Here is a 24,923-nt window from a genome sequence, read left to right on the forward strand (position 1 = left end):
AAACGGCAACACAAACCTGAAAAAGAGGAAGCAGTTGCTACATGTGGGAAATACCGTAGCAGTGCTACACCACTTTCTAACTGAAGTCTTTTCAGTCCCAGTTCCTCTTTAATCCTCCTTCCAGACAATGCTAAAAGCCCTGTCTACAAGGAATTAAGGAAACAATACAGAGGTTTTTGCAGTTAATGATATCCTGGAGACTCAAATGTCTTTACGTGCTGAAAAGTGATACTCAGACCATAAAGGGACAACACGAGGAAGGAATATAGCAGTAAGTTTTACAGATTCAAAGCACTCATCTTAAGAGCTGCAGTAAAACAACATGTTCCAGCAGAGAGGAACACAGTGCCTGTGTTAACTGTCCATACCTATTACTGACTACAGAAGCTAACCAAAGAGTAAGTTTTCATTTGAGTTGGCTCTTGGGATGGATTTTTCCAAATTCATTAAGATGAAAGTGAGAAATCGCCACCAGAGCCATTTTCCTGAAGGATATGTATTGGTTGTTAAAATGTTAACATTTCCAAATGGGAGAGTTTTTTCCCACACAAACTTCATGCCGTTGCTTAACATTTTGCAAGAGGCATGAACTGTGACATAATGAACACTTATCCTCATTAATCGGTAGAGATAAGGCTGCTAATCAGCTGAGCCTATCCTATTTATAAAAGAGCTACAGTTATAACAGCAAATCTGAGCTGTCCAGGTTCAGCAGTGACCTTGGAAGTTCTGTTTGCTGGTCTGGACAAATGTAAGAGGCAGACTGGTAACATCTCTTCTGTCCTTCACAAACTGAAGTGCCATGAGAGAGAGGGGAGTCTTAAATTGCCTTTGAGCATGTCCTCCCTAACAGCATGATCAGAACAGTGCAGCTCAGCACTCTATCCCAGGTTGTGCTTCCTTTCCTTCAGGGAAGACACTGGGGAAAAATAAAGAGAAATGTTGGCAGAAACACTGAAAAATAAGCATAAAACCACACTGCATTTTTCTACTAAGGCTCTCAGTTTTGTGAAATATAATTTGACTAGGTTTAGATTAATAAACTATAAAAATGTTGTTTGTTTGACCAATTGGACAGAAGACTGGGACCTGATAGAGAGAGGCTCTGCTCAGCCTCCATCTACAACTCAAGCCTGTTCAGCAGAAGGTATTTCTGTTGAACAGGAAACAATTATCAGATTGTCTCTATTAGCACCTAAGAAGGTTGATGAACATAGCTCTTACCTCTCAAGCTTCCTTTCAATCTCTGGTGATTCAGAATTCCTGAGGAATCACAATGAGTGAAAATGGACCACAAAGGTTAAATTCTCATCAAAATGGTGGCACATGAGTGTGATAAATGAGCTATTTATCAATGGCCACAAACTACAAAGCCACTGACATAAAGGCAGAGAAATATATGCTATAGCATTGCATTATTGGGGCTGATTACAAACATCTCTAGTTGTTACATAAATATCATTATCCCAATTTTAAAGACTGGATTAACTGACTTGCACAAGGGTTAAGGAATCTGTGCTGGGCACAGCTGAGATAAGCCATCAGGAATGTTGGCATGTAGCCCCACACTCAATCCACTTGACAATACAGATCTTCTTTGATAATGTCAGATGATGATTGAAAGCTATTGGAAGCCAATAAAGAAATCTTAGGTAATAGAGAGTGGGGAGATTTTGGAGAAATCTAACACGTGAAGAGTAGTACCAAGGGTTTGTATCAAGGAGTAGCTCCCAGGATTTACCTCCTATCCCATAGCAGAATTCAGAGAAGAGCCAGACCTATGGAGAATGGCTTGGGATACAGCTCGGGGTGTTCTGGGAGGTGTTCCTCTCTCTCCTTGCATGACTAATGGATTCTGTTTATCTGCCTTCAAAACGAGTAAAAATAATTACTTACCTCTCTATCAGTCTTGTCAATACTGAGATCTCACTACACAGGAGTGATACAGGAAATGCCTCTTGGCACACACCCAAGGAGCACACAGTCCTTATTTTATGCATTTCCAGTTGCTACCCTAATACAAGTAAGAATTAAAAAACAGGTCTACTTATTACACCATTTTACTGTTCACAGGAAACCTGGTGATTCTGTTTAGGGAAGACCTTGATTCACAGGAGACGTTGATTATTTGTAAGAAAGCAGCTTTATGAATTAGAACATTTAAAAGCTAATTGCTCCAGTTACTCCAGAGGAATTAGAGTAAGGTGTTTGCTAGGCAAGCACACTGCTGCAGCACTGTCCAACATTTATGTTCCAACATTGGAACATATGAGGGGGGGGATTCTCTGCCCATGTGAGAGGGGTTGGAACTATATGATATTGAGGTCCTTTCCAACCCTAACTATTCTATGATTTATGACAGGAACATAGAAGAGATGTCAGGATCCAGCCTTATAGAATTCTAGTTCTCTCAGTGTTTCCAGGAATCTGCTTTATTTGTATCCCCTAGACTAACATGGGAACACACCTCATCACCATAACAAACAGTTAAAAGATACTGAAATTGCAACTTTAGCTGCTAGTTGGCTCTTGATAATGGGGAAGCTGGTTGTTCCTAGTCCTTTACTTGCCAGAAGCCACCCAAGTCAAATGAGTAACACGAACACCCTGTTGCAATGAAGGAGGAAGTTGGGTCACAAGCTTTCAGACCTGCCCGGACGTTGAAAACAGTTCGAACAGCAGCAACAAAGAACCAGTAAGATGGTTCCTTTACATTTGATTCATGTTTGTTATCGTGTATTATCAATCACATTGACATGTAAAGACTGTTATGCAGCCACAGAATGATTTTAAATAGCAAGAGGCACAAGTTGAACAAGTGACATGAAAAGTAAAGTGGCCAAACCCTGTTCTTGTCACTAACAAGAGTAAGCAAGTGAAAGAATTATCACTGCAGGCTTTTCTTGCTTAAGTGTTGTACAGGTATGAAATATCATGCTCTTGTTCCAATGTAGATGGAAAACTCATTCTTCTACCTAGGTTACCACAACAAAACCTTATCACATCCCAGCTGACTGCCGTAAGCACCAAGTAGTCATACGATAATATGTGTGCAAACACACACAGCCATGACTTCGATGCAGATGGTGATTGTTAACTCATCGTGAGTTAACACATTTCTGCTCTGGAAGTCAGGAGGGAGCCAATGTGCAGCTTGCTCATGAAGAAAAAATGTCCTTCCAGCCCACTTGTAAGTCCAAGAGCTTCCATGGCCACCGTCAGCAAAGTTACTCCCATCATCTTACTATGGGTTCTGAAGTCCCTGGAAGTCAGCATTCCTTTGCAATGGTTGACTTATCAGACAGTGTACTCTTGTATTGAACACTGTGAAAACCAAAACAACACAAATCTGTCCCTAGATTAAAAAGTTACTCTTCCTCTGTAATTTTTTTTCTTGTAATTGAGGGTCTTTGTTCCTCTGACCTTTAGGTTTGTGCTGTCCTAGGAATTATCTAATAGCACAAGGAAGTGACTTAGTATTACCATGACACTTGCTTTTTGGTTGTTGGGTTCTTTGGGATTTTTTGGGGTTTTTTTTGTGTGCTAATAAACCTAAAATCTTGATAGAAGAACTTCAAAGTGTCTGAATGCTGGTTTGCTGAGGAAGGTCATTTGAGCAAGACATGAGCCAAACTAAGGCTGATGCCAACACAACCTGGACTTGAAGAGACAGAATTAATGCTTGCAAAACTGTATGCAAAGGGAAAACTTACATATATTCCAGACAGCAGAAACATATAAAACCAGCTGATGTGATCAGTACAACACAAACGCAGAGGAAACCAGTCTGGAGTCCAAAAGCTTCACTGTATGATTGTATTAAGTCAGAATATAAGCCTTACACCCTTCTAACTGTCAAAACCAGAAATGACACTAGTCTCTGCCAACTGCTGCTTCATTTGCATCAGAATTCTCTATACCCCAGCATTATTAACATTCTCCTTTTCATGTATTCAGCTCCCTTGTGTTTTGCAGATGTTCAGATCACAGATGCATCTGAAAACCTTCCCATTCAGAACCTTTGTTCTAGTTCACAGAAAGCCACAGAAAGGTGATGAAGATATCCTTTTCCTTTGGTAGGTATATTTCCTTTTGTGCAAACACCCCATATTGAAATAGCAGCCTGCACTATAGTTAAATGATCCTTCATAGAAAAGAAGAAGGTAATTTTTCAGATCAAAGAATGCCACACTCAAGAGATCTGCACCTGCATTTACAATAGCTTGAGTGAAATTACTGATCCTACCACCTCAGGCAGAGGCTTACAGTGACTGTAGGCCCCAGTGAAACCCATCCTTTCCCTGATACATTTGCTCTAGAAAAGTACCAAAATGAAGCATGTTCATGTCTCATGACTACTAACTAGCTACCCTTAGGCACTGGTTTACCTTCCTTCTTCATTCACAGATGATTTTCACAATTCTGTGGTCAGGCAGCTGTATATATCTAAAAAACTATCAAAATATCATCTATGCATATTGCCATCTCCCACCACCCTATGTCTCCACCTTCTTCCACCAGGTAACTATCTTTTTCTTAAGGATAGTGTTTTCTTTTAAAAGACTGTTTTCTTCTTCAAGACACGTCTTAGTTTCCTGTTTGCTGATTTCTTCCTCTACTGCTAGAGGACAAGCCTTCCAGCGTCTCCAGTTCTGGCAGTGATCCTCACTAACGTTCAGAGATGCCCAGTAAGCGTGGGTGATCCCAAATTACTTTTTCACTTCCTGTTTTTTCTCTTAAGTATTCACCTATTGCAAAACAGCAAATTAGTTATCCAGAAAACATCTCAGTAACCAGGCAAGCAACATAATGCTTTTAAGTCTATTACTAAACAACTCCTGACCACAGGAAAATAGGACTTAGTGATACCTCAAACAGGACATACATTTGTCTGCCCCAAGGCAGGCTCAATGCTATCCATGTCACATCTAGCAGACATCTACCAAAACAGTTATTTAGGCTTGCTAATGGTAGAAACACTACAGCAAATTAAGGCTACTTACTTCAGTGCTTTTACATTAAAGCTATTTCTAGTGCAAAACGTCCTTGATACATTCTGAACTCCCATTACCTTTTATTCTATCCATAAGTTATTTTCTTAACATGTTACCCAGAGAAGCTGTGGCTGCTCCATCCCTGGCAGTGTTCAGGGCCAGGTTGGACACAGGGGCTTGGAGCAAGCTGCTTTAGTGGAAGGCCCATGGCAGGGGCTTGGAACTGGGTGAGCTTTAAGGTCCCTTCCAACACAAACCAGTCTGGGATTCTATACACTGTGATGTGGGACTGCCACTTGAGGACAGAAGAAGCAGGTGTCTCTTTGCCCCCAGGGGTATTCAAGCAAGTCTGTGACACAGGGAGTGGCCGAAGGTGCTGTTCCTATCCACCCTGCTCCAGAGCCTGCACAGAGGGGAGTAAGGAGCATTAAATCGCAGAATCCAGGGAACAGCTGCCTTAAAAGCTGCAGCGGTGCCCTCTAGCGTCTGTGGGATGCAGCAAAGCCCTTAACTGAGCTTTTTACTTACACTCAAAAGGTTCAAGCACAAAATGTGAGCTTTTAACCAAGCTCAGTAATGCTGCTTTACACAGCCTGTGACAGCAGGCTGGCCATCAGTCAGAAATAACTCATTTTGGTGTTTCTCCCAGACAGTTCCCTGCAAGTAAGATTTTAGGTCATCAAAATTCATAGCTAAAAAGCTTCTGATGAACCTCAGGGGGTTGTGCCCTGGCATCTCTTGTATTTGTTTCCTTTCATGAAATACAGCATGAAATTCATGCACATTCTGTCGAACATGACATTCAAACCAACATTTCAAATTTCAACACAGAATCATAGAATCATAGAATAGTTAGGGTTGGAAAGGACCTTAAGATTATCAAGTTCCAACCGCCCTGAAATCAAACTACTGAAGTAACATGGTAGTTAATTACACAGTTATGACTGTAAGGTCAGAAGTGAGACCCCAAGTGTCATACAAGCCTAGGAAAAGGGGTATTTAGTGTTCACATACAGCATAATCTTCAGTTCCCAGCAGCTGAAGAGTCTGCACCAGATCAGTCATGCACATAAAGTTCCTAACTAATGCATGGCACTCCTGTGAGTGAGTTCTTAATGCACATGCTTCCTGTGGGGATCACAGTTCTCTTGACTGCAGTCAGCAGTAGTGCATGGAGCCATTCTGGAAAGGGTAGGAAACAAATCAGAATTGCTTTCAGACTGTTTCACCAATGGATCCTGTTTCTAAAGGGTAAGTTCTAAGCAGCCAGTTCTCAAAGCTCTTCTATGGCTCGTGTCACTGGGCTGTCCTCCACCTAAGAGGATACACTGGTATCTCACAGCTCTTCCCAGACATGCCTACATGTCCCGCATGGCTGTAGGTAACACATACACACCCCTCAGCGCACTTCAGCGCTCCAGCCTACTTTGAGCTATGAAGAGGGATCCTTGCACACACAGAGACACAGGCTCTTTCTTGCCTGCAGCAGTAGGGTGCTGCCGGATGGATAGCGTCCGATTTCTTTACCTTTCTTTGGCCTCTCCAGCTTCAGCCCCAACAGCTCCCATCCACAGCCAATGAGTGCTCCCTCTGCCACCACACCACACACAGAGTGAGGCTAGGAAGTGAAGGCCCATGTGAGCCTGAGGTAGGTGCAGTGAAGAGCATCCCGGAATGGGCACCCACGTTCTCTGCGTGGCCTCTGGGAGAGGGAAAGAAGCAGTAACCTTTATTAATGCAGATTACCTCTGGCCAGAGGCCCTTTTCCCACTAGTGCCTCCGACAGCTCGCTGCCATCACCTCAGGGATCGGGGGAGGCCTGGAGCAAAGGAAAAGGCTCCTGGGAAGTGTGGGGGGGGAAACGCCCGGGATACTGGAGCCGCGGCTGCTGCACATGGTGAGCATGGCCAGGGCAGGCTCAAGGAGAGCCCTGGGGGGTGCCCGCCTCCTTACCGTCTTCCCTCCTGCCAGCTCCCTGGTAACTCCCAGGGGCTATCGTGACCCGCCTCGCCTCCAGCAGGCCGGGAGCTGCTGCAACGGGGGATTTGAAGTTTCCCGTCCCCACCGCTGGCAACCAGCGGGAGGAGACACCCCTGCACCGGCGGAAGGTGCGCGCTACCCTCCCCGATGGCCTCTGGCCTTGCATGCTGTCGCCGCCGCCATTGCCGGAACCCACTCCGTGGGCGCCGCCATATTGAGGCCAGGAAAATGCGCATGCGCAGTACGCCTACGGCACGCCAGAAGGGCCAAAACCCTAAGCGCGACCGGAGGGCTGCAACAACGGGATAGCAGCGCCTGCGAGCTCCCGCCGGTGTCGCGAACATGGAGCAGCGGCGGCAGAGGCGGCGTTTCTTTACCGGGAAGCAGGAGCGAGGGCTCGACACCATCTCGGTTGCACCACAGAATCGCGTTTCTACTTCCGGAATATAAAAGCGCCATTGCGCATGCGCATAGCCGGGGCTGCAGTACCGCAGTCCGGACACAGGATGGCAGGAGCGAGCAGCGACCCCCCGCAGTGCCGATTTTTGGCCACTGGGTGGCAGTATTTAAAGGAAAATGACGAACCCCCCAATGCAGTACCTAATTCTGGCCACAGGATGGCAGTATTTAAAGGGAAATATCGACACACACAGCACCCCCCATGCAGTACCGAATTTTGGCCACCGGATGGCAGTATTTAAAAGGAAATATCGACACACACAGCGTCCCCCGTGCAGTACCGAATTTTGGCCACTGGATGGCAGTATTTAAAGGGAAATATCGACACACACAGCACCCCCCCATGCAGTACCGAATTTTGGCCACTGGATGGCAGTATTTAAAGGGAAAATGTCGACACACACAGCACCCCCCCATGCAGTACCGAATTTTGGCCACTGGATGGCAGTATTTAAAGGGAAATGTCGACACACACAGCGCCCATGCAGTACCGAATTTTGGCCACTGGATGGCAGTATTTAAAGGGAAATGTCGACACACACAGCACCCCCCCCATGCAGTACCGAATTTTGGCCACTGGATGGCAGTATTTAAAGGGAAATGTCGACACACACAGCGTCCCCCCATGCAGTTCCTAATTTTGGCCACTGGATGGCAGTATTTAAAGGGAAATATCGACACACACAGCACCCGCCATGCAGTACCTAATTTTGGCCACAGGATGGCAGTATTTAAAGGGAAAATATCGACACACACAGCGTCCCCCCATGCAGTACCGAATTTTGGCCACTGGATGGCAGTATTTAAAGGGAAAATATCGACACACACAGCGTCCCCCCATGCAGTTCCTAATTTTGGCCACTGGATGGCAGTATTTAAAGGGAAATATCGACACACACAGCGCCCCCCCATGCAGTACCGAATTTTGGCCACTGGATGGCAGTATTTAAAGGGAAATATCGACACACACAGCACCCCCCATGCAGTACCTAATTTTGGCCACAGGATGGCAGCATTTAAAGGGAAATATCGACACACACAGCGTCCCCCCATGCAGTACCTAATTTTGGCCACTGGATGGCAGTATTTAAAGGGAAATATCGACACACACAGCGTCCCCCCATGCAGTACCGAATTTTGGCCACTGGATGGCAGTATTTAAAGGGAAATATCGACACACACAGCACCCCCCCCATGCAGTACCTAATTTTGGCCACAGGATGGCAGCATTTAAAGGGAAATATCGACACACACAGCACCCCCCCCATGCAGTACCTAATTTTGGCCACTGGATGGCAGTAGTTAAAGGGAAAATATCGACACTCAGAGCACCCCCCCATGCAGTACCTAATTCTGGCCACCGGATGGCAGTATTTAAAGGGAAATGTCGACACACACAGCGTCCCCTGTGCAGTACCGAATTTTGGCCATTGAATGGTAGTATTTAAAGGGAAAATATCGACACACACAGCGCCCTCCCATGCAGTACCGAATTTTGGCCACCGGATGGCAGTATTTAAAGGGAAATATCGACACACACAGCGTCCCCTGTGCAGTACCGAATTTTGGCCATTGAATGGTAGTATTTAAAGGGAAAATATCGACACACACAGCGCCCTCCCATGCAGTACCGAATTTTGGCCACCGGATGGCAGTATTTAAAGGGAAATATCGACACACACAGCGTCCCCTGTGCAGTACCGAATTTTGGCCATTGAATGGTAGTATTTAAAGGGAAAATATCGACACACACAGCGCCCTCCCATGCAGTACCGAATTTTGGCCACCGGATGGCAGTATTTAAAGGGAAATATCGACACACACAGCGTCCCCTGTGCAGTACCGAATTTTGGCCATTGAATGGTAGTATTTAAAGGGAAAATATCGACACACACAGCGCCCTCCCATGCAGTACCGAATTTTGGCCACCGGATGGCAGTATTTAAAGGGAAATATCGACACACACAGCGTCCCCTGTGCAGTACCGAATTTTGGCCATTGAATGGTAGTATTTAAAGGGAAAATATCGACACACACAGCGCCCTCCCATGCAGTACCGAATTTTGGCCACCGGATGGCAGTATTTAAAGGGAAATGTCGACACACACAGCGTCCCCCCTGCAGTACCGAATTTTGGCCACTGGATGGCAGTATTTAAAGGGAAATATCGACACACACAGCGTCCCCCGTGCAGTACCGAATTTTGGCCACTGGATGGCAGTATTTAAAGGGAAATGTCGATACACAGCGCCCCCACGCCTGCAGTACCCAATTCTGGCCACCGGGTGGCAGTATTTAAAGGGAAAATATCGACACACACAGCGCCCCCCATGCAGTACCTAATTTTGGCCACGGATGGCATTTTAAGGGAAATTCGACACACACAGCCCCCCATGCAGTACCTAATTTTGGCCACTGGATGGCAGTATTTAAAGGGAAATTCGACACACACAGCGCCCCCCCCTGCAGTACCTAATTTTGGCACGGATGGCGATTTAAGGGAAATATCGACACACACAGCACCCCCATGCGTTCCTAATTTTGGCCACAGGATGGCAGTATTTAAAGGGAAAATATCGACACACACAGCGTCCCCCCATGCAGTTCCTAATTCTGGCCACTGGATGGCAGTATTTAAAGGGAAATGTCGACACACACAGCACCCCCCCATGCAGTACCGAATCTTGGCCACTGGATGGCAGTGTTTAAAGGGAAAATATCGACACACACAGCACCCCCCTATGCAGTACCTAATTTTGGCCACAGGATGGCAGTATTTAAAGGGAAATGTCCACACACACAGCACCCCACCCATGCAGTACCTAATTTTGGCCACAGGATGGCAGTATTTAAAGGGAAAATATCGACACACAGAGCGTCCCCACATGCAGTTCCTAATTTTGGCCACTGGATGGCAGTATTTAAAGGGAAAATATCGACACACACAGCACCCCCCCATGCAGTACCTAATTTTGGCCACTGGATGGCAGTATTTAAGGGAAAATATCGACACACACAGCACCCCCCCATGCAGTACCTAATTTTGGCCACAGGATGGCAGTATTTAAAGGGAAATGTCCACACACACAGCGGCCCCCCATGCAGTTCCTAATTTTGGCCACTGGATGGCAGTATTTAAAGGGAAAATATCGACACACACAGCACCCCCCCATGCAGTACCTAATTTTGGCCACAGGATGGCAGTATTTAAAGGGAAAATATCGACACACACAGCACCCGCCATGCAGTACCTAATTTTGGCCACTGGATGGCAGTATTTAAAGGGAAATGTCGACACACACAGCACCCTCCTATGCAGTACCTAATTTTGGCCACTGGATGGCAGTATTTAAGGGGAAAATATCGACACACACAGCACCCCCCATGCAGTACCGAATTTTGGCCACTGGATGGCAGTATTTAAGGGAACAGTTAGACACACAGCGCCCCCCCACCCCGTAGTACCGAATTCTGGCCACTGGAGGGCAGCAGCCTGTCATAAAAATTCCTTTTTGTGGGGGAAATCGCCCCCAAGTTAAGCTGTTCTCCCCCTTTTTTGGGGGGGGGCACTCTCCCCATAACGGGCGTCACATTCTCCACACCAGGCATGAGGTATTTATACTTAAATTTCCATTCGGAAATGAAACCCAGACAAGGAGGTTGGGCGCCTTCTTTATGTTAACGTCCATGTACAAGCACCTCAGCGAAACGGAACTCGCTTCCCCCGAGCACCCGGCACAGGGGACACCCCCCCGCCACCTCCCCGCTCCGGTTCCGCCGGTTTCTCGCTCCGGGCTGCCCTCCCCCGCATCAGCTTCCGGTCCGTCGTACGTCATCACTCCGCGCCGCAGAGAGGGCCCGGCCGCCGCCATGGTGCAGCTCGGTAAGTGCCCGGGGGCGCTGCCCGCGGGGCCCTGGCCCTGTCCGTGCCCGTGCCCGTCACCGCCGCGCTCTCTCCGCAGGCAGCCGCCTCCTCAAGGGCTACCGCGGCGGCCACGTCGTGATCCGCTTCGCGCTTGGCGGCTGCACCAACCGGCCCTTCTACCGCCTCGTGGCGGCGCACAGCCGGCGCGCCCGCGACGGGAAGTACCTGGAGCAGCTGGGCTGCCTCGACCCCCTGCCCAACTCCCACGGCGAGAAGGTGGCGGGGCTCAACCTGGAGCGGCTGCGGCACTGGCTGGGCTGCGGGGCGCAGCTCTCCCCCCCCGCTGAGAAGCTCCTGGGTAGGCCCGGGCGGGCTCCGGGGCCGGGGCCCGGGGCTGGCGGCCGCTGCTCACCGCCTCTCCTTGCAGGTCTGGCGGGGTTCCTGCCGCTCCACCCCATGACGGTGACCGGCGCCGAGCGGCTGCGGCGGCAGCGAGCGCAGGAGGCTGCCGCGAAGGAGGCTGCCGCGCAGGCCGCGGATGGCTCTGCTGTGTCCGGCGATGAACCGTGAGAGGCCCCGACCGAGGGCGCTGTGAGCGGGGTCGCGCCCTGCCCCTCCGAGTGCATTAAAGTGTCATTTGCGCGCTCTGTTCCGCTGTGCTGCTCTGGAACGTTTACTCCTGCTGCAAAACTTGGCGCGCTGTAAAAGGGGTTTTCCTGCTACCCTGCAGGTACAGAACCATTCCCGGGCATTCATGGCCTTTCCATCAGCTCCAGCATCACACTTTCTGCAGCAATGGCACAATTACTTCCATTTGCCTGCTGTGCTCAAGTGTTTTGACTCCTGGCAATGATTTATTATTACATGACAGTGCAGGGGTCCAGGAGAAGCCTGACACAAACAAATGCAAATGGTTGTGTAGCTGCGTTTCTGTTTAAGTTTCTCCAGACAGTTTCTGCACCTATTTATTCATTTACAGGCAGAAGGGAAAGATTTCCATCTTGGGTAAAGAGGGAGCAAGGTTTGCATGAAGCAAGATACAGATCTTGCCACTTGCATCAGGTTTGAACCTACCTGAGAAACAAGAAATGCACTGTAGGCTCTCGCACCTCAGATGCACCTCTTGCTTTTTGGGGTTTCCTTTGGTGTAACTTTCACAACTACAAAGGTCAGGCAAAGACAAGTTTTCAGTTATGCACTGAGGTTTGTAGTGTAACTGCCCTGAGAGAGCCAGAGGAGAAAAACCACTCTAAAGAGAGGGATTGCTTGCTTTTAACAACATCACGATTCTGAGAATGCCTTCATTTCTGCTTATGGATGAAAGATAAGCTGCTTTAAAAACTATAAAGTGGGTGAGGCTGTGAAAGGTGGCATTGCTTTTCTAATACTCCCTCTCCCATTCTGCCATACAGCTGATGTTGAGAGTCACATTTTATACAGAACAGTGACTATACTCTGGTACAGAGTTTCTAGCAAGTTCATCTCTAGGTTACTCTGGACTTGTTTGCATCTGCCCTGTTTCTCCTGTCAGAATCTAAAGGTACCACACAGCTTTCCTTTTTGGAGCTTTCTGCTTCCAACACAGAAGGTAGATGTGCAAGGTTTCTTTTGTGACAGTTTCCTATTAAAAAGGAAAAAAGAATGAATTTGTTATTAAATAAAACATCCCACAATCATACAGAAGGCAGGAAAGGAGTTGCTTCATGTCCTTTTGAATCCCGACGTGCTGTGGGGGTGCTCTGTAATGCAATAGGGTGAGTGACCATTATCAGACACTACTGTTGCAAGACACAGTAATAATGCCAGGTAAATAAAGAAGTACCAAGAGGAGAGCCTGCTGGTGCTGAGGTTGTGCTTCCCACAGTGGGGTCTTCTCATCTTTTCTCTTGCCCTGTCTACCAAGTCCCCTGCAAGGTTCAAGGGTGTGTCACTGTAGGCACTGCACTAAATACTGTCCCTCCCTGCAGCAAGGGCTAGTGCAAATGGAGCAAGAACTTTCCAGATAGGAAGGTGCTACTGAACTTACTCAGCTGTTACTGTCACCTTCCTCTGTTCCCCCAGAAGATGTGTGGGCTAAAAACCCTAACAACTGCACACAAGGAGTGAGCATAAGCCAAGATGCTGTACTTAATACAGCCCATTGCGTGTTGTGTTAATGGCATCTAAAAGTCTCTGTCTTCCAGTCTGAGGGATGGACAACATATACATTAAGGAAGCCACCTTTTACCAGAAGACAAATTCCTTTTTTAGTAAATAAAATGCATCTCCTATGGAGCTCAAGATGACTGTTCCTTAGTAGAAAATAAACTGTCTACACAACTCTCTTCAGCTGGTTCCCAATATAACTTTTCTTTTTATATATATTCAGTCATGCAAGTTTGATGTGGTTGGAGAAGACTCATTCTCTTCATTCAGAGATGCAGCAGAAGTTCCAAAATCATTAGGTTGTCTTTTCTGAGAGACACGGCAGAGGCAAAGTGAACTGCAGACACATGCTGCTTAATTACATTACATGAGACAATTGATAACACTTTCTTTCTCTGTTCCTCGTCCCATTTTCCCTACTTCTGTACAGGTGTTCTAAATCCATTTATGAACATGCACAAATCATCACCACCAAGCAACCTTTAATGATAAGAACTTCATCAAAATTAACCTTTAGGCACCACTGAAGAGATCAAACTACAGCACAGCATAAAATCACTTTCCTGCCTAAACTCATGCATCTTAAACAGCAGCTCACAGGTTTAGACAGTATTTGAAGCGTTTACATCCCAAACACCACTTTGCACTCGCAGCTCAACAGTGACCGCACACAGTCAGTCCTGTAAAACACAAAGTATTAAAAGGAAGAAAGTAATCAAGTAAATAAGTAATGCCTCTTATTCAAGTTATTTCTATGGATTTGGTATCACTTCCAAGTCTGCATGGTGGTGGCAGGCTCTGGCGGTTTTCTCAGGTATCACCAGTATTGCTCAGAGTTCCAAATTAGCAGACACTGATGTTGACCTTCAAGTCCTATGTGTGTGAACACTACATAAATATATCTGCAAAATAAAGTCTGTATCACATAAAATAGAAAATGTAATGTATATCCTATAGGGCAATGCACAGGGGCATAGCAATAGTTTTATCACTATATAAAAGTATTTCATTATTTATAGATGGAAGCAAAGACAAAAGTTACCATCAACTACATTGATTTCATCAAGAATCTTCTGAAGATCCTTGCTTGCAATAAAATGATCTGCAACTTGGAGCTGCCTGGAAAAGGAAAGTGCTTACGATCCATTTAGTGCAATAATGCTGGCTACAAAACGTAAGAGAAAACACTCTAACACTGGACCAAAAGAAAAACCACACATATTTTTTAGTTTAAAAGTTTGGTGAGATAACAAACAGAAATTAAGGTTACACAGCAGAGCAACATGAAAGCAATTTTCCAAAGTCAAGTCTTTAGATTGTCAGAAATCAGAAGTGCCAAATGTGCAGTTTCTTATGCTATTCTGTTCCAGCTTCATCCTGAACAGTCTTGGATAGAGCTGTCCCATAATCAAGGAAATGGTAAGTCACAGATATTCCTGCAGATATACTACATAAACCCAAACAAAGAAAAGGAAGATGAACAGATTCATCAATCTGACTGTCCTTTACCTCTTGAGTTCTTGACTTTGTAACTTCAGTGGTGTTCCTCCACTTAAGTAAATGCTGAGTAGCATGAGACTTGCTTCTAAAATAAGAAAAGTAATGCTCAGGGGCAGATGACTGAGAGAATCTTAGGAGTTGTGCATTATGCTTTCTGCACTGGAGTGTAGTAAGCCACAACAGCTACAGATAGAAGTATACTTGTATATACATGTATACAAGTTGTTTCATCTTGGCATCACAGATGAAGCATCAGAATGAACTTAGGTAAAAAGTCAAGTAGAACTCATTCCAAAAAAGAGACCCTCCAGAGAAATCCCTCTTCTGGACCTAAAATAACCTCTACAGGGATGCCATGCACAGCACAGATAGTACCAAAATGCCCATGAGGCTTGGTAAACTTTGGCTGCTTACCCCAGTAGAGAGGCAGGCTAACAGGGACCCTAAAAATAGTTTTGACTTTATTTCCATTTTTGCCTTTGCTCTCAAAAGACTCCTGGGCTTAACTGGTAAGAGACCTCACCCATTTACCACCTTCCAAAATCAGAATAAGCATTTTCACAGAACCCAAAATGGAACCCAAAACCATTTTAGTAGTTTCAGTGAGATACAGAAGATGCAGCTCCAGCTGACGAGTACCTGGTCACTGATCCCCATGCAGATTTCAGACTGTCTCAAGGTACAACTGTATGAAAAAATAAGGACGGTGTTTTGCAGGCTTTCACGCAAATGATTTTTCTTAAATTACCAACTTGAGAGTAAGCTTCTGCCCAAGGGAAACTGATGCAAAAACTCTTCTCCCCAAAGCTGGGTTACAGACAACTGCCCATCCTCTTGCTAACTCATCATAAGCCCTTGTAGTCTTAGAGTCTAACGTGGAAAGAAATATGCAACCAACACCATGAACAGCCAGAACTCACAGAGCAGGGTTTGGGAGCTGGGCTGCTGCAGTTTCACCCCACAGCAGCTTCCTGGAACAGTTCTGCGGGTGCAAGCTCTGCCCACTGAGGAGCACACGGCGCCTGGCAGTGCTCACACCCCACGAGCAGGACCAGTCACCCTCAGCCCTTCCAAAGCTTTGAAAAGCATCTTCCAGAGCCAGGCTGACCACAGGTAGAGGCCAGGACCTGCAGGCTGGCCCCACTGCTCCTCAAGGCCACAGTGATCGAGGACAGGGCTGCTCTGCCTGGCCACATGATGGCACCTTCTGCCCATCACCTTCTGCCCATGGCAGTGCCCTCAGTGGCGCGTGCAGCCCTGCAGCTTGCTGCCACCTGAGAAACCATGGTCACCCTGCCCATGCACCAGACTTCCAGATCCCCTCCCTCAGGCTGGACACCACCACTTGTCCCCCCAGGAATGATGGTACCATGGCACAGGTGGAGGGAATGGGGGCACAGATAGGCCTTTGCCACCTCAGGGGAAGGATGAGCAGTGCCACGTGCTGCCAGCTTGCCCTTCGCCCTTCCGTGAGCACAGGAAAGCTTGGTGCAGCAGTGCAGACCTTCTTGCTGTTTGCCAGGCCCACTGCTGCAAGGCTGGGGGCACAAGAGCCTAACACGCCACGGTGGGGAGGCTGAGGGTGACACAAAGAGGCAGCAGAGGCTGTGGTGGCTTCTCCCATTTATTCGTTCCGCGCGTGGGGCAAGAGCGGGCGCTGCTCTTCCGTGGGAGGCAGCTCCTCGGTGGGTGGCAGCTCATAGGTGACACAGAGGGACGAGAAGAGACAGCCTAGGAAGGACATCAGGCTGGCGAAATACATGGCACCGCTGGCACTGCCCACAGCTGCTGTCAGTGGTCCCATGGCCAGGGCCACGAGGATCTGGGCCAGGAAGTACTGGCAGCTCAGCAGGGAGATGTCAACGCCCATCCCACGCCGTGTGCCCTCCGCCTGTGAGCCTACAAACTGTGAGGGACACACTATAAGGGGGCTGGCGGTGCTGTGGGAGCCCCTCTTCCCTCCCTGGCCCAGGGCTCACCTCATGGCTCTGATAGTAGTCGCACAGCAGGGAGTAGGGCAGCGTGCAGAGCGTGGCGAAGAGGATGCCGTAGGTAGCACATAGTGACAGCACCACATAGACATTCCTGGAGAGGGTGGCCAGACCTGTGCCGAGCCCGAAGGACAAATATGCCACAAAGTACAGTGTCCGTGTGCTGAACCGCTCCTCCAGCTTCTCCAGTGCGGCTGCAAGACAATGGCATGGCATTTGGGGTGAACTGCAGCCCTCCCTGCCACTAGCCTGTCACTGGACCCAAAGGGTGCACCTTTGGGCCCTACCTGTTGGGTAGCCACATCTCAGCAGCAACCATTAAACTGTTGAGTAACTGGTGGCTTAAACATGAGCACCAAGGACTCCTTCCAAATCCCACTGCCATGATGCAGCCTTGCTGCCCTATCTGTGTGGAGGACATGGCAGAGCTGAAGCCAGAGGAGTAAATGGGAATTCCTCCCCAAAAGCAGGAAGCAGAGCAGGCAGATGCACTATACACACAACAAGGTACTCGGGTGGTGCACGACGAGGGGTACTCTGCCAGGGGCACATAGGCACTGAATGCTGCTGTGCCAGAACTCTGCATATGGTGGCTGCATGTATTTCTGGATTCAATGTACATTTAAAAGGCCACTTGTGAAAGGAACTGTACACTAACAGAGATGTGTTTTCACCAGACTGCTGACTGGATCTGCTTAGCAAAACAAGCTAACTAGCTGAGATATACGGTGAATAAGAATAATCTGCTTCAGCACTCATGCCACGTGAGTTGCACACAGGCTATGTGCAACATAAATGCAAGACTACTTGCTGCAGAAACACCACTTAAGGAATGGGTGCATCCTTCTCACAGCACTGACTAAGATGGCTTTACCAAGTACCTGAATAGAAAGCAGCACTGAATGCATAGATGCACATTCCCCAGCAGCCCATGGTGACCCCAGCGTTGTACTTCTGGTACTCATCTGAGTTGTGAGGCGCTTTTGGATTCCCTTGAAACACTACTTCTCCCATGAAGTCAGTGTAGAAGAGTAACATCCCCTCAAACGAAAGCCATCCTGAAAGAAGCCAGAAAGTCACCGATTAGGATTGCAGAGTATCTGTTTCCCCTTGCAAGCTCACAAGGATGCTATTAGCTATACTACAAATCACAACTGAAGACAGGTTGGACAACATGAGTATTACATAAGGTTCAGCCACATTTATCTGAGACTGTTGCTCCCCATGCATTATGCTACAGTGTCTGTCAAAGACAATTAGGATTTTAAAGACCAAAGTTTATCCCTTGAATTCCTAAGCAGAATTCTGGAGGCTGATTGTAGGCCACAGCGTACTGGTTTAGCAAGACAGAAAAATAGATGACAGCAGCCTGAGCTGCCTTCAGGTTTTGACAGGACAACGCTCAGTTTCAGAGTGGCTCATCATGTAGTCGTTTCAGGTTGCTGTTGTCCTCCCACATAGAACTGGAAGGAGTGCTTCTTATGTCATGGTTGCAGCGTCTAGAGCACCTCTGACAGAGTTAAAAACCTCCTACTCACAAACAAGCATCACATGCCCTGATGCAGGCAATATCTTGATTCCTTTCACAGTCAATGCATATTAACTACCTGTTACCTTTAGCTCAATTTAATGTAAACTGGACTGCTTGCAAGCCCTTCGTAAGCATCAGTCACACACTGGCAAAAGTAAAGGTAACAATGCACAGGTTCTGAGCGCTCCTGCACCCCCACACAGACTGTTCTAGGACCCCTATACACATGCTGTCAAAGGGAGGGAAGTGTAAGGAGGGAAATACAACTACTCTCATCTTTCTGCTTGGTAGTGCCAGCTTCAGAGTGGTTTTAAAAAGCAAATAAATACAGGAATGTAGGCTTTACTGATTTGTTGTTTGGGTTTTTACCTTTCTCAGTGTTCCAAGAAACTAAATACCAGAAAGTACCTTACTGGGGAGTGTATATGGAACAAATCAAGTCCTCTCAAGATAGCAGCCATAGATAAAACATTTTAAAGCATTCACCCGAGGTAGAGTACTTCAGAGTGAAAGCAAGACAACAATTTCTGCATACCTAGGAAGTGGTTGATGCAGAGATTGCGGAGAGCCTTGGGCATCTGGCAGATGGTGGAACAAAGGAGTTTCATGGAGAGTGGTTGCTCAGTGGTCTCGCTGGATCCATTCAGCTCGCTCTCATATTTTACACCATTCAGCAAGATATTAGCAACCTGCACCATAAGAACTCCCAGGTCAACACACACAGTAAGAAAAACACAAACATCCTTTGAGCAAACTTATGCAATATTACACGCCTATCTGATCATCTGAAAGTTAAACTCTGCTACTGCAGTACACTGACTCAGAGATTAAGAACAGTGTATTCAGGAGATTAAGAACAGTCTAGAAACTGTAAATTCAGCCATGGAACAAGAGTTAAATGGCAGCACTGTGCTACAGCATTCAGAATACTTCAAACAGTACTCTTCATTTCTCTAGGGTATTTGGCAACCACTTCCAGATGCTAGCATAGGGAAGGCTGTACCCACAGCCAGGTGAATTTGGCTCCTGAAGTTTTGGAGACATCAAGGAAGAAGAGGCTGGTTTCAACTGAAACACATTGCTTGCTAACCTTGATGCGAATCTCTGTGTGCAGACTATGTAAAATCCTGGCCCTAAGGAAGTCTGCTCTCACAGACTTGGTCTAAGGACAATAACAGCAACAAACAAACCAAAAAACCCACACACCCCCCAAAAAAACAACCCCAAACCCAAACAGAGGACAGTTTACCTCATCCTGGATCATAAAAAAATGGGCCAGCATACAGAGGTCTCAGACATTCCAAGTTCTCACCAACAGTGGGAGGTGAGGTCAGTCTTACGCCTGGGCAAGGGAAACCTCACCTCCCTGCTGGAATCAGATAGCATGACTGCTCATAGGAGAATCCTATCCCTGGCCCTATCTTGCAGGTATTTCTGTGAAAAGGGAAGATACAGGCTCAATAAAAATGTGTCTTTTTCTGCTCTTGTGTGGCAGCTCCCTGGGTCATGAACCAGGGCTTAATATACCAACCTAACTTTCACATGTTGGCCCAGTGAGAGAAGAATGCTCCCATTTCTGCTGTCTTAACAAAGGCAGCTGACAGACTGCCAGTCATAATCCACATCCTATCCCCTCTTTTACCAATAAGGTCATAGCAGGTATGCTGTTCCCATGACTTTCATAAGCAAACTGTCACAAGCAGTCTGAAATGATAAATTTGTGCATCACACGCTTAAAACTATAGAAGAAATTAAAAGAATGCTCAGGTTTACATGGTCATATCATTGATTTTCTGCCCTTACCTGTTGGCTGAAGGTTACGTTTCTTCTTCTGCTATTTTCTGGACAGTGTCCTGTTACGATATCTGGAATGGCCAAGGTCTGAGGCCTTTTCAGGATCCCTGATGACCGTGGCTTTATCGTATCCAGTGAGCCCACCCTCAGCACCTCGCCGTCAGGCCCCGGTGTTATGCTGCTCTCCCCTTGCTCCAAAATTCCATTTTGTCCTTGGTAACAGCCATCAGGCACCCGAGGAAAGCTGACACTGACAGGCTGTCTGGGCAGGCTAGCTGGAAGTGCTACGTAACTATTGTGCCCGCCTGTAAAACAGTCTATAAGCACACTGTCAATATTTGAAGTCCCAAATGATGATGCAAACTCATTAATTCCTGTCAAGGAATTGTCTCTGCTGATAAAACTGCCATATTTGGGTGTGAGTGGGCTCAGGGGGGAAACGGGGCTCGTAAAGCTTGCATGTAAGTGAGCTGAGTTATGAGAAGCAAAGTTTTCATTTACACCCTCCTCAAAGAAGAAAGGTGGAGAAGGAGGGAGAGGAAGACTTGGACTCTTCATCACCTTTTTCTTCCTGACAAAGGACCTTAAGGGTCTTTCTGGAATGCTAATTAGAGTCAGTACAGTAGTGATAGTCAGTGTAACTGAGGTGAAGACATAGATGACACGAAGTTGCCCTCCCACAGCTTTTCCAAAACTGGTTTTATCCCAGTGTATTCCTCCAACAACATAACCAAAGCCACCTCCAAGACCTGGTGGAAAAACAGAGCCAAGATTATCTTCCCTAGCCAATCCTGGAAGTCAGTAACAGCACTATTTGTCTAATGATTAGTGAGTAGAATCCAACGTGTTAGTTCTGGTTTACTACTCAAGCCCTTTTCAATTCAAATGCAGTAATAAACACAGTTATCCATGCCACAAGGACAGTCTGATGTACGAACATAGTACAGAAAGAGGGAGAAGGTCAGTGCTGTAAAAGTGATGGTACAGATAATTAAAAACTATAGTTCTTTCTTTGCCATGAACAAACCACTTTACCTTCAGCTATTTCAGTCCGTAAAACAGAAGTGTCCACCAGCCTCGTGGCAAGGCTCTGCAACCAGTCAGCTAAGACTGTTTTCCTGAAAGTAAGTGAAAATCCATTTTCCTCACTCAGTTAGAGGAACACAGATCTAACTGTGTCCAAGACAGACTGAATCACTTCAGAAGTGTAGCAAGCTCATTATTCAACATGTTGACAGCGTACAAAACTGCCACTGCATTTACGACCAATGAACATAGATGTTCTGAGGGCATTGGATACCACTCTCACTCCATTAAAAAGGAGGAAGGCCTATGACACTATCCTTTCTTTTTTATGACCACATTCAAGCGTGAAACAGTCTCCTGATGGTGACGAAAATTAGCCTAGAACAGTACAGCAGTTGAAGATGACAGCAGCGAGGGATCATAGTGCCCAATACGTGCTTTCCCCTCCAACAGAGTGACTAAAAAAGGTATTTTCCACACCTGCAGGAAGCTGAACCTCTCCCCTCAAGGGATTTTGTTTCCATAGTTGTTATAAATGATGCTGAGGGACCTTCAGATGAACAACCCAAGACTGTGTCTTGTTTGACTTCTGGCAGTTACAAAAGCCTTTTACAGTAAGCATGAGTTTGTTTTCAAAGTTAACTAGTGTCACCTCTCCAAGTGTTTGGTTATTAGGCTTATACGGGAAAAGACCAGTGATTTACACTCTGCCTTCTTGCAGAGGGCTTGTTTACTTAGGTCTCGTGTCACCCAGGAAGCACCAACAAAGCATACCTGCTAACAAAGCGTGGATGTTGAGGCCCCTGTCTTGATCCACTGGGCTGCACACATCCATCATGTAGGCATGACTGGGATTGTCTGCTGAATCTGCACTGAAGTCCATGAGGACAACACCACAGACCGTAAGAATGATACCCCATTTGTGGTTATTCGCAGTGTCAGACAAGGTGCTTCCTATATCTTTGCCATTAAGCATAAGCGAGAGCCCAAGCAACGCTCCTGGGAACAAAACCAAATTGAAATCAATCAATTGACTGCTTGTAAGTAAAGAAACCTCCACTGTTCCATGCTCTAAAAGCATTATACTACCTGCACAGCTTTGCAGCAAGCACAACTGCCCTTGTTCAGACCATACAGTCTGGCGGATGAGCATGGATTATAGGATATACATAACCCTTTTCCACTGTTCAAACTTAACAAATGTCTGGAGTTGGTTTTGGTTCCAGAAAAACATCCTTGACCCTCAAAACATCACCTCTTCAGACTCTGACAAGACAAGGTTTTATTGTGTGGATCTCCAGCCGCCAAAGCATCACCTTGGTGCCACTCACCACCTTCAGATCCACAATATCCAACATTTTTTTGTTCAGCCTAGTGCCACAGGGGATGTCACAGAAGGAAGCTGGCTCTACATTCCAAGTGTTATGCCCATCGCTTCTGAAAGACGCACCTATTGCTAAGACCAGAATGAAAGGTCGTCTCCTCCCGAATCTTGATGTGCATCTGTCGCTCCAGGCTCCCAGCAAAGGCTGTAGCAAAAATCCTAGTAAAAAGGAATCACCAATAAGTAGCATTTTTCTATGAGCCTGTTTCACAGGGGAGTTAAACCTTAAAAGGCAAGTAAAGACAGGACACCATGCCACAGCAATATCCCCAGTCAGTAGCAGTCCCCCAGATGCACAAAAAGCATACTGCTTGGCACTGTCCAGGCCAGGGACTGAATAACATAATGTGCCACTGCTCATTGCCATGGCAGTTCCTTGCACACTATTTCATCTACCCCATCCTAGATGGGAACTCCCGTTAAGAATTAACTTGGAAGACAGCAGGAAGCAAACAGGCAAGTTGGAAAGGTACTTGCATTACCCTGGGCCAGCCTGTGAGTAGAAGCCTATCTACTCCTGAAGCACATTGCACAAGTATAGGAACAGGCAGAACGAAGTTTCCAAGCGGTAACAGCCCATCCTATGGTTCTTCCTGTAGTAATAGATATGCTTCCACCCCTGCCTGTGGGCTAAGGCCTGTAACAGTAGTGGCTGATGACCTTTCATTACCAGAAGGCTTTGCTTTAAAAAGTTTAACAGGAAAAGGCAGTACCACTGTGCTTTTTTCACACATCCCAGGGAACTGTCTGTGTATGCTTTTTTTCCCTAGGGACATGAATGGATACATTGATCTTCTTTTGCTACTTTTTAAATATAGAACAGAGCAAATAAAGCTTACCCTGGCACAAAATCTAAAAGGTTCATAAGCCATTAAAAGAACTGACCTTTTGATCACACCAAGCCCATTTCAAGCAAGACACAGCAAGAATTATTCTCCATTTGGCTGTCTAAAATTATAGCTAGTGCTTCTTAACCTTGAGAGCACACAGAATACACCGTATGAACAGCTGAGGTAGAGAAAACAAGAACATACACCTTGTGTAGTAGAAAAAAAACAAGGGAGAAGAAATAGTGAAAAGTTACCTAATATAGGGCTGATGAACCACACCATTCCATACAGTTGGTCTGGAAGCCCCATCTGAAGCAGCACAGGGGTAACATAGGCTGTTTCTATGGCATAGCTGAACTCAAGCCCAAAAAGAATGCACCCATTAAAGAGGAGTTCTAGGAAAGACCTCTGAGGCTGAAGATCCCCAAAGTCAATCAAATCAATAGGACATGGAGTATTTGGTGGTGGTGGTGGCGAAGGGCGAATGTGTTTTCTCCTCTTTGGATGTCTCTTGAAGTTGTTGGCCCGATGACTTATGTGCCGTGTGACCGATCCAGAATAGCCTGGCACTTGTGACCTCCAGATTTCCTGAGAAGCCACATTTGGCAAGAGTGCAGCATCACCGACAGGGGTTGTTGTAGATGGTGGAATCATCACAGGTAGGCGTCTGGAAGAAAAAGAGCTCAGAATAATATGGTTGAGTAAGAAAATCTTTGCTTAATTCCATTTACAGAAGTTCAAGCCATTCCTCAACATTTCACATATTGAGTGCAGCCTTCGTATTAGTTATAACCTTTTCTCTCCATCTCTTAACACAAGGCATATATGTTTTACGGGCACATCTCCTCTGCCTTTGGACAAATGAGACACCAGAGAGCCTATCTTGGTTACCTGGGCATTGCCTACCATCACTGGGTTTTGATACTGAAATATTTAACACCATTAGCAGTCACTCATGTCACACTTCACAGAAGTTCCAAGAGCAGCAATGAGCTTACATTTACCTGCAACTCACTCAAGCTAAATTAAGATGAATCATGACCTCAGTCTAAGTTGACAACAAAGCACATCCAGACCCCTGCTGCAATGTGAAGTCACCTTCCAGTACTGATCCTACCATTCCTGCTGCCTGTGCTGAGGCTAAGGCTCAATGCAAAACTGTTTTCACAATGATTGAGTTTTTCTTCCTATTCACATTCCTGAATTCAGCAGAGACACTATGTTGCAAGGACAGGGTCTGATCCTCTGTTTCTTGCGGGTTCTATTTCCGCAAGACTTTACTGGAGCACCCAAAGAATGTGGTTTCAAAGTTCAGACTACACAAACTGAACACTTGGATGAAATCAGCTGATGACAAATGGGCTTGGAACCAGAAGTTAATACCATTTCAGTGCAGGAATTGAAGTTTCAAAGTAATTCCTGAG

The 24,923-nt window shown here is 46.4% G+C and overlaps 2 protein-coding genes across 7 annotated transcripts in view; one reads left to right on the forward strand and one right to left on the reverse strand.

Annotated features, from left to right (window-relative positions):
- Nucleotides 1–11,237: 11,237 nt before the first annotated feature.
- MRPS16 (mitochondrial ribosomal protein S16) lies at nt 11,238–11,868 on the forward strand. The gene is made up of 3 exons (XM_061351473.1): nt 11,238–11,316; nt 11,396–11,656; nt 11,726–11,868. Exons 1-3 carry the CDS (start codon nt 11,304–11,306, stop codon nt 11,866–11,868), a joined length of 417 nt encoding a protein of 138 aa, XP_061207457.1. The 5' UTR covers nt 11,238–11,303.
- A 4,681-nt stretch (nt 11,869–16,549) lies between these two features.
- The window catches only part of SLC45A1 (solute carrier family 45 member 1), a 56,500-nt gene continuing 48,126 nt past the window's right edge, over nt 16,550–24,923 (reverse strand). For all 6 annotated transcript variants that reach the window (XM_061351566.1, XM_061351562.1, XM_061351560.1 and 3 more), the window contains 8 exons: nt 23,754–24,166; nt 22,736–22,828; nt 22,060–22,284; nt 20,269–21,008; nt 19,001–19,154; nt 17,816–17,992; nt 16,923–17,128; nt 16,550–16,849 (listed from right to left, as the gene is read on the reverse strand). In XM_061351566.1, coding sequence (XP_061207550.1) covers nt 16,568–16,849; nt 16,923–17,128; nt 17,816–17,992; nt 19,001–19,154; nt 20,269–21,008; nt 22,060–22,284; nt 22,736–22,828; nt 23,754–24,153 — 2,277 coding nt within the window. In that variant the 5' untranslated portion in view covers nt 24,154–24,166 and the 3' untranslated portion in view covers nt 16,550–16,567. The remainder of the gene's footprint in view (nt 16,850–16,922; nt 17,129–17,815; nt 17,993–19,000; nt 19,155–20,268; nt 21,009–22,059; nt 22,285–22,735; nt 22,829–23,753; nt 24,167–24,923) is intronic.

This window comes from Neopsephotus bourkii, unplaced genomic scaffold, assembly GCF_033783945.1.
Source record: "Neopsephotus bourkii isolate Nb327-2 ecotype Australia unplaced genomic scaffold, CSIRO-AGI_Nbou_v1 NB_593, whole genome shotgun sequence".
Lineage (NCBI taxonomy): Eukaryota > Metazoa > Chordata > Aves > Psittaciformes > Psittacidae > Neopsephotus > Neopsephotus bourkii.

Coding starts and splice junctions, on each gene's coding strand:
- MRPS16 (XM_061351473.1), top strand. Junction 11,657..11,725: donor CCCCGCTGAGAAGCTCCTGG/GTAGGCCCGGGC, acceptor CTCTCCTTGCAG/GTCTGGCGGGGTTCCTGCCG.